Genomic DNA, 10,403 nt, shown 5'->3' with positions numbered 1-10,403 from the left:
CACCCACTCAGAAAAGGTTCCCTTCTTGGGTCCTGTGTACCTCTCTGGTGGTACTGCTCATAACAATTTCTCGTCCCGTCAACATTCAATTTCTCGGTTAAAAAAAACCCCAGGTGTCTCTGCGTACCAGTAAGAGAGAGAGCACTTCATTTGTTGTTGTTCTACATGCCCTCTGAGCTGTTAAGTCCCCACCAAACCTAGGCCAGTTTTGCAGTGACTTTAGCTTAGGGTCCCCACGGATATAAATATTATAGACATGGACTGAAAACTATAAATGTATATAAAAACGAATTAGAATATTAGTTACAAAATTTGGCATTCAAAGTTCAAACTGACCTTAGGCCCCAGAAATTTTAATTATTTTGATAGAAGAGAATAGGCTTTTTACAGTTTGAAGACAGTCCTCTCTTGGTCTATCTCATATGCCATGCATATATATATCTCTGTAATCGGGATGCTTATTCCTTAACTGTACAGTCAGCCACAGAGGGCAATAAATTTAATAACCAAATTGACCATGCTTAGCTGTTACTAGTCAGTCAAAGGCGACATATTCTATTACTTGCCTTCCCCATGTTAGTGAGTGCAGGCTGCGACCATCCTAAAGCCACAGTTATGTCCTACTCCTATATTTGCTTTGTATATAAAACTTTTATCAGCATATGAGAGAGGAGAGAGTGATTCTGAAAATGGCAACTTTCTGGCTTGTTTGGGTAGTAGTTTCCTTTTCATTTCTTTTGAGGCCATAATGCCTGGATTCTGAACCTAAACCCCTCTTCTCCTGTCCTGCAGCCACACATGTGAAAGATGATTTCATAAAGCCCTAGATTTCATGTCTTTCTGGTGGTAAAATTTCTCACTAATATAAATCAACTTGTGGGATTATTGAAAGATTTTACTCAAATTTGAGTCCTAAACTTACAGTTCCAATTTTTGTGGCAGAGGAAGAAGTTCAAGTCTTCAATGCAGCAATAATCCATGCTCTTGGGTTGTCCCACAGGGATTCCAAATTTTTAGTTCAATTACCCTCAATGGCTGGAATCAAGTTGTTCAATGGAGTAATAAGCTGAAACATGAATGACTCGTTCGATCGATTTCTAGTTTGACAAAAAGGGAGGCTGAGTGATGATAAAACGTTGTCTTGTTGCTAATGATTTGCACATAGTTTGCATAATGTGTGGTGTGGAGCTTCCAGCTTTGTCCGCAATGGGAACAAGCATGAACATGCTACTCACAAAGAAACCCTTCCTCCTTTTCATCATACGTTCCTTTTGATTTATAATAATGAGATTTTTTTTTTTCCTTTATTCAATCATCACCTATTATTTAAAAAATGATTAAAATTATGAGGATCGAGACAAAACATATGTTTTCAAAAAAAAAAAAAACCACTTTATTAGTAAATAATGTGAAAAGAAAATATAGTTTTAATAAAACAATAAATTAAAATAAAGAAAATAAGAATGTAATAAAAGACGTTGGAATTGGTTAAACTCACTTTTAACATTTATTCCATTTTTGAAAGATCGTGCGTTATATCACCAGATTTTGATTTTTCATATATAAATGTAACTAATGTATATGCTTCGTAAATGATTTTTCCATAATGTCCAATTGCTCTTAGAGTTTAGCTGATTTTATTACTACATGACCGATTTGAGCAATTAGAACTTGATCTAGTTTTAGGTATGATCTGCTTTTGGCTATACATATATTTTCTCAACTCATGATGGTGGGATTGAGCTCCATGAATCAATATTTCTTGAACAAAATATAAAAGTTTGGGTTATTGTCTTATAATGTATTAGTGGAAGGAGTGTTTTACATCACTTCAATTAAGTGAGGATATGAAAAATATATATTTAAGTGAATTTGTGAGGTTCTATAAATGTAATCAAATGTATAATAAATATTTTGCATTTGAAATACAAAATCTTTTACTTATATTGGTTTCTTGAAAGTTTTAAAGAAAAAATGTTAAGGAAAGAAAATGAAAAATAAAAATAAAAATAATAAATTATTTTTACATATTTTTTCAAATTCATTTTATTTTTTTCTTTTTTTATGTAAAAATTAAATAATTTTAAAATATATAAATTTCTAATACATTTATATTATATTTATTTTTTTATTTTTTTAATGGTGAATCAAATACTAAAAAAAAACTAAAACGAGACGGGTTTGAGCCCCACCTCACCCTGATTTTATATATTAAATAAAAATTGATTTTTATTTTTTTATTTTTTAAACTTTTTAACATATATAAAATAGTAATTTTTATAAAAATAAATTATAATATTTATAATATTCATTAATTTATAATTTTTTTAATACCATGAGTAAAAAAATGAAAAATAAAAATAAAAATGTTAAATGAAGTGTGGGTGTGGGAATTTCTTGTATCCACCCCCACCCATTTAGGCAAATGCAAAATCTTATAATTATTATATGTGTTTAGATATTATGATTTAATAAAATTATGGGTATTTTTTTATTAGAAATATAAAATCACTTAATTATTTTTTATTTATGAGGATAAATACGAATTGACGATCTAAAATAAATTTAAAGTTAATTTTATTGAATAATATTGATACTTAAAATAAAAACTAAATAATAAAATTTAAGTTAATGATTTAAATATAATTTAAAAATCAATTTAAATTAAATAATAAATATTAAATTTTATCAAACCACCCCTTCACCAAACCTCTTGAAATATCACCCAAAGGTTTTATAAATGAAAAGCAATAAGGTGACAACAAAGACTATGTTGTAGAGTCTCTATTTTTGCGGCACGTGTGGAATATATTTATAATTATAAAAAGAAAATATGAAATGTGTGCAAGTGGAGACATGGCTTAGCAGGGAATTGCAGGGGAAATGAATGGGCCCATCAGGGCAAAGCACGTGTGATGTTCAATTCCTGAGTCATGTGAAAATTGTGATCCAGTGTGTACATCTGCACCCTGGATTCCCAAGGTTTCCTAGAGTGCAGACCAAACAAAGATGTTGACCAGTCTCACAGTCGAAACAAAGGGGTTGGTGGCCCACTGGGCCTCTCCTCTCGGCCTCTCACTTTCACCTCTTATAGTAAATCTCCATGACAACTACAGGAGCGATTACAATCATTGAAACCCAAGCTTAAAACGACGTCGTTCCCAGGTTTCTGAGAACTGGAAATATGACCCTTCAATAAGAACTCAGAACAAAGGAGTACCACCATTTATCGTTTCCTCGTAATTAAGTACATTGAGGTTATAATCGTCCATTCACCACCACCCCCACAATCACACATTTACTCTATTTTTGTCCTGGTTGTCAATATGTCCCAAAGGAATTTACAATAATATATATTATTATTTTTTTTAAATTCAGGAGAAGAAATAGAATTTTAAACAGGAGAATAACTGCTTTAATTTTTTTTTTTTTTTTGGGTTTTTCAGTCCCATTTTTTTTTTCTTTTTTTTGATTTTTTTTTTCCTAAATATGAAATAGCAGCAACAAGAGAGCTGTATCCCCTCTGAACAAAAGACATGAAAACTTCAAATTTTGGTCCTCAACCTCCACCTACTTGTATAGCTATAGCTGTTCAGAAATCTGATAATTAACAGCTGGGGAGTTATCCTTTTCAGGCTAAAAAGCATGAAACTTGTTGATTCCCCCTCCACCACCTCATTCAAAAACTTCTCCCTCTCTCCCTCGCTCCTATGTGTCCAAGCCACACCAAAACTCCCATTCAACCAAACAGATTGGGGACTTGGGGGGAAGAGGGGGGTGTGATGTGAAGGGGCAAAATCCACGTTTCATGACTCAGAAATCTCCCCCTCCAGATGGTCTCTCTAGTTTCCTCCTCTTGCCGTCTGGGGTATTATGTGAAGAATTTGCACATGACCCAACGGTTAGATCATCACTTTTATAGCTCCAGCATGCCGCATCCAACACCCCAACTGGGCTCTGGGGCACAGATGCTGCCGAGGCACCTGCTACTTCAGTGGAAGCACCCAGCAATGCCGCATTCTGGATCAGTTGAACACACTTCAACACTCTTCCCTGCATATCCCACAAATAGAAAAAGCACACTTTTCCATTTCATTAATTCATCGACTTGGAAAAAGAATCAAAGCCAAAATATGTATGAGCAAAAGCAAACTTGTCCTATCTTTTTTTCATTTTTTCTTTCTTTCTTTCTTTTCAGTGGTGGGTGCCACCAGTTTTACCTCATCTACATGTATCAAACATGACATAGCCTTATCAATGTCTTGTATTTCTTCGGAAACGCATATAGCCACTGCTGCAGCAATTTCAGAAGCCTTAAATTCCAAGAAGTCAATACCTGCATTCAATTATCACCCAACACTGAGAAAACACTGAAAATCTTTAACAGCAAAAAGGCACAAAACATGGCATATATACACAAACCTCACCTTTAATTGTGCTTAAGATGAGTTGTATTGATCTAGAGATTAAGGAGCCTGATGGATATTTATGGTCATTAACCTTACTGAGGAAGTAGTCTATGAAGGAGCAAGGAGTAAAAGCTTGCATTTTCCACTTCAAGTGGGTCAACACCAGAAGCTCCATTCTCCTAATGGTTTTAGCTTCAAACATAAGCCTGGGGTCTCCCACCTCCTGCCCATATCACCCACATCACAATGCTTATCAGATTGAAAATATTCCAACAACCTGAACATGGTAAAACTTCCTGCTGATCAATCAAATAGTTTTCTCACCTGTAACTCTATAGAAAGAGGCACGTTAGTCTCCTCCACCTTGGCTGCTACTGATAAACAGGCTACAGATAACAATCTCACGATCCAAGGCCTTCTAGTCTTTATGCCCACATCAAGTGACCAACAAGAATAATGACAGACATAATCAGCATTGCAACAAATTCAGCTCAATTTTGAGAAGAAAAAAATAAAAATCACTTGGGTCAATTTTCTTAACTTACAGGAAGTTGGTAGACCGATAGGACTCGATCCAGGAAGTTTATAGATAAATAAAGACTCAGTGGTCCGAAGCCATGACAAGCATGAGCCTGTTGAACACAGTGAAAAAGGCAATTTCAGGTGACCATTTTCAAAAGCCTATCAATCAGAAACCCAGAAAAGAAAAGAAAAGAAAAGAAAAGGTGAAATAAAGATGAAGAGAGTGAAGAAAAACCCAAATCCAAATTCAGAGGAAATTGGAAACACAGAACGAGAAGACCCATTTCAAGAATTAATTGGGCCTCAATGAGAGTGTAAACATCAACCAGAAAACTTCCTAGATAAGAAAAATAGATGTTGAAGAAAACAAAAAATTTGATCAAAATGGGATGAGCAGCCAAACGAGGGGGAAAAATGAAAATCTTAACTACTGTTGCAAAAACAACTAAAAAAATAGAAACTGATCCAGGGAGAAATAGTAAAACAAAGAGAAAGAAAAGAACCAAACAAACTACAAAACCCCATTTGATAAAATCAATGAACAGACCTTCAAAATCCAATCGACAGCCTCTCTCCTCACACCCAGGTCCAAGTCCCCACTTCTCAACCTCCCCAGATAGTCATCTCTAGGCATATACTCCCCCTCTCTCTCAACCATTTCTCTGAGACGCTCTTCGCTAAGCATTGGGCACTCAATCCCGGACTCCGATCTACTGTTTCTAAAAATCGGGTTTTGATAATGGTTTTGAAAATTCCAAGGAAAAAACTCATCAATGGCGTTACAATCAAGATCATCAAAGCACACAGTATGGGTTTCTGAGCAAAGAAGGCTTGAGACTGAGTAGTCAAAACCACTTCCCATTGCAGAAACCTCAATGTGGCTTCAGAACCAGCAATATCTCATCAAATGAGAATAGTAGACAAGGATTTTCCTGGGTTCTACCGTGCCAGAAATGGAGATTTGGAGAGAGAGAGAGAGAGGGAGAGTCTAGAGAGAGACGGGAGCGTTGAAGAGAGTGATGCAAAGGACGGAGCTTTATATGCGAGAAGTGAACATCTGTCTTTAGGGTAATGGAGAGATTTGGGAGGAGAGAACCAGGAGCAGCTCAGACTATGGATCCCTATAGTGACTGTAAGAAATAGAAAGAAAATTTTATTGCAATCATTACAAAAGTTTTAAAAATAAATAAATTTCACAAAATTCCTAATTTCCTTTCAACTCCAACTCCAATCAAAATTTTAACAAAAAAAAAAAATTATTTAAAAATAAATCAAAATGTTACCAAAATGAAAATTTCTTGCTTCGTTGTCATTTTTGAAACACCCAAACAATAATTTTGGTTTTATCAAATTATAGGGTTTCAAAATCTTCACGGGGAAGAAATTTAATACAAATGTGGCTAACCAATATATGTGTGAAAAAACTAGTTGCTACTACAACTTGATGAGGTATATCAAAGAATTTTAATGATCACTTCTGATATAACCAAGCAACTTCCCACTCTACTAACGTAGGGTAAGTGATTGCCTACTTTCTATGTATAAAGAGGCTTACTTCTTTGTCCCTCTATTTTAAATTAATCCCAATTTTAAAAAATTAGGGGAACTACATGGGATTCTAAGGCTTCGTCAGTAATTTGGGGATTTAGGAAATTTTCAATCAGAAGAAGGTTGGGTTAGAGTTTTGGGGGTTTTTAAATGAAATGACAATTTTACCCTCTAAACACATCATGCGTTCTTCAACACATACACCTTCTGTTCATTATGACTAATACTGTCATATAACAAATGTACATTTTATATATATATATATATATATGAAGTATGAAGGGATACGGTTCGATTTTAAATATAAGAAGACAATTTGAAAAACATGATATCATTTGAAAAACATCATGGTAAAGCGTAATAAACTCAAAAAATTAATAATTTTTCAATGGATTTATCATTTAACTCTAATTAAAGTGTTGCAAAGAGGGCACATTTTCATCCCAACTTTACTTTGTTATAATAATCAAACACAGTGACACACAAGGCATATTCATCAAAGCAAACCTACTTATTAATTGGTTAGGGTTGTTCTTATGAACAGTTTTTTCCATATGCACAAAAGATGCCCTTGTAATCATTATTAAAATATATATATATATATATATATATATATATTTGTGTATTCTCTATGTGAAAAAAATCCATGCCCCTCTTAATATATAAATGGAGTTATTACACACCTTTACAATATGATTTTTAAGAAGTTAACAAAATTATTTTTGTATTTTTTTCTCTCATCAAATATAAAAAATTAAATTAAATTAATTCTAAAATAATACAATATATAGAAGAATTAATTTATATGGGTAGAGGTATTTAGTAAATCAATTAAATGATGGAAAGTGATTTAATACTAAATTTAAACCATTAAGTAGATTAAACATATTTGATAAAATAATTTAATATCATAAATTAAAATTAAATATGATTTTAAATATTAAATTAAAATAATTAACTTATTTTTAAATTATTTATATTTAATAATTATGACGGTATATCCCTTACTCATTTTTTATAATAAATTTTATGATTATTTTATATACATACAATAGTTTAAGTATAAATATTTAACATATAAATTTATTGCTTAATATTAATAAAAATAAATATTAATTACTATTAATGAGGATAAATTTATCAATTTAATAACTTAAAATAAATTTTAAATAAATTTTATTAAATAATCTTAATGTTTCAAGTAAAAGATAAATAATAATTTTTAAATTAATAATTTAACTTAAATCATTACTTAATAAATCTTAAATTTTAGTTTTCATGTTTTGAAATATTCCACTTAATATTTCTTAAATGCATTAAGTGACATAAAAACGCATTGAGGTCTGAAATCTATAAAGGAATTCTGGGCCTTTTTGAAATGATTTTTTTATTTATTAATTTAATTATGGATGTAGGTACAATATTTACGACTTGGGCGAGACGAGTAGGGTATGGATAGAAATGAGGCATTTAAAATGAGCGTCAGAGGAGGACATGACATATGGTAGTTTCGTTTGGTTAAATGTACCTATCATTACTGATGATGTTGTTAATGATTCTATGGGATTGAGAGATTACATATTAAATTTGTGAACCTAGAAAGATGCCCCGTACCATAAACCACATCATCCATTGGGTCCTCCTCCCTGCTTCCTGCCCCCTTGGAATGATCTTTTTCTTTCTTTTTTTTTTCCCCTACTCTACTGTGAATATTTTTGTGGAAAGGTCAAGTTTGCAATATATTTTGGAGGAAAATGGAAAGGGTAAAACAGTAAAATGAGAGTTTCGAGTCTTGAGAGGAATGACCAGTCAGAGGAAAGCTTTGTCTTTTTCCTCATTTGGTGAGCGCATGCTGTCTGCATCATCAGGCCCTCAGCATGGCACCGGACCTATAGCCGTTTCATTCAGAAATCTCCATTTGGTCTTTTCTCATTCCACCGTTCACACTTCTTTTTTTTTTTGGCCAAACATACCCCTCGTTGCACCAAATATTATTTTAACATACTCTTTAGAATTTTTATTTGTTTCTTTATTTTATTTTATTTTCTTGTGGAGGGTGTTTGAATACAGATCATTGATAGGCATAGCTTGTATTATTCTTTGTCGCCTCTGAAAAAAAATTTAAAAAATGAAGGGTTGGATGAACCCTTTTCTGCCCGCCTTTTTTTAGCAATATTCCCACTTGGTTTAGCTACTTCCATGGGGAGGAATATTGGCTGATAGTACTCTTTCTACAGTCTGAGGAAGATACTAAAGACAAAAGGCAATGACTTTTTAAATTTGAAAGTCGCCCCCACACTCCTCATCTTCTACTTGCAATTTGACTGGCCACGTCAATATACAAAGCAAAAACCCACTTAAAATTTAAGCTCCAATAGCAATGGGTCATCAGATCCATTTGAAACTGGGAACTATGCGCATCAAATGAAAACGAAATGCAAAAACTTAGGATACTGGAGATCCCACCATTGATGAAAGCAGAGATAAAATTAAGATGTAAAGACACATGCTTATCCCCCTTTTTTTCGACTTTATCAACTCAAATTCCCAGCCCTTTTCTCCTCTGTCGTCTCCTAGAGATGCTCTCTCTATAAGGGAAGTCATCAACTTTCCACCACCCCACCCTCTTTTTTCTGGGGTTAGCTCCCAAAAAATTCTCTTAGACCAAATATCAAACACTTTTGGTCCTTTTCTTTTCACCCGCCCTCATGCATAGCTTATCACGTGTATCACAAATTTGAATTGCAGCCTTGTTTGGTGAATATTGGTGACTTTGGAGCAGTTGGCCACCCCCACTTCACCAGCCTTATGCTCCAAATTTAGTCTTTACTGATTGAGATTCGAGCTCTCGATACTGCCCACAGACTCACTCACTCACTTACACACCCCCCCCACATCCCACATTTTCTCTATTCTCTAAAACGCCGTGCACTGCCATCAAAAGCATCCACGATATCACCCATTATTTTTGAGTCTCCACGATAAGCGCTGGTCGCCAATTTATAATATAAACGTCTTGCTAATCCCACTTGTGAATTCTTAATTTCTAACTTCCTTCCAGAGGATCTTACTAGCCATCTTTTGCATTCTATAAACCTTTAATGCTGAGCATCTATACCAAATTGTAAAATCATGTGGTGGGGTAAGATCATTTGGTGCCAGGATTCGAGCATACCCAACAAAAAATGGACACTTGGAAAGGGTTCTTGATGTTATAGGACCATTGGTCTCGCCCCTATGGCTTGTGTTTTGGGCCCTGTTCTGTCTCTCTGGTCAAGTCTTATGACATGAAATTTTTGAAAGTCACCTCCAATTCTAGTGACTGTCATTGACATTAGTCATTTCCCCCCAAAGAAATTGGAATCTAGAGTGAGACTAATATGATTAATATTCCAACAACAAAATGGATGGATTTGGTAAAGTTAGAAGAAAAAAAAAGTGGGAAGAAGAACAAAATCTTGGCAATTGAAGTGAAACGAAGATAAAATGTTGTCCTGGAAATGACTGGAATGAAAAGTCATGGGGACTAACAAAGGAAGTTTTTACATGTCCACATTTTGATGGTCAAGACATGATTGCTTTCAACAGGGGAATGTTGGACTTGGACCAGAACAGGAACTGCTACTGAATATCAGTTGTTTTGCCTGGAGAGAAGAAAACTTTTTGCATGTAACTTCAATGATCGATGTGGGTTTTATAAGACCATTTCCTCATATTATCCCTTCATCTTGATATTTGAGCGGTTGGACTTTACCCCCGGTGAATATGATGAAGGTCAGCCTTGGTGTTTGCACTCCCAAAACTGTCTCGTAGATTCTCCAACATAGACGTTTGGAATTGAGAGGGGGAGATTATGGGGATTGCCTATTGCGAAATGGTGATTAGAGATATAATGACAAAGAAAACATTGTGGGGTTTGTCTAC

General features: G+C 34.0%; 1 protein-coding gene across 1 annotated transcript; it reads right to left on the bottom strand.

Moving 5' to 3' along the window:
* Positions 1-3,438: 3,438 nt before the first annotated feature.
* On the bottom strand, positions 3,439-6,035 carry LOC117917843 (cyclin-D4-1-like). The gene is made up of 6 exons (XM_034834271.1): positions 5,479-6,035; positions 4,955-5,041; positions 4,734-4,832; positions 4,428-4,632; positions 4,221-4,336; positions 3,439-4,053 (listed from the first exon to the last, which is right to left on the bottom strand). The coding sequence occupies exons 1-6, from the start codon at positions 5,791-5,793 to the stop codon at positions 3,814-3,816; spliced, it is 1,062 nt and encodes a 353-aa protein (XP_034690162.1). The 5' UTR covers positions 5,794-6,035; the 3' UTR covers positions 3,439-3,813.
* Between the last annotated feature and the right edge of the window lie 4,368 nt (positions 6,036-10,403).

Source organism: Vitis riparia, chromosome 7 (assembly GCF_004353265.1).
Source record: "Vitis riparia cultivar Riparia Gloire de Montpellier isolate 1030 chromosome 7, EGFV_Vit.rip_1.0, whole genome shotgun sequence".
Lineage (NCBI taxonomy): Eukaryota > Viridiplantae > Streptophyta > Magnoliopsida > Vitales > Vitaceae > Vitis > Vitis riparia.
This window is presented reverse-complemented; position numbering and strand designations above follow the sequence as displayed.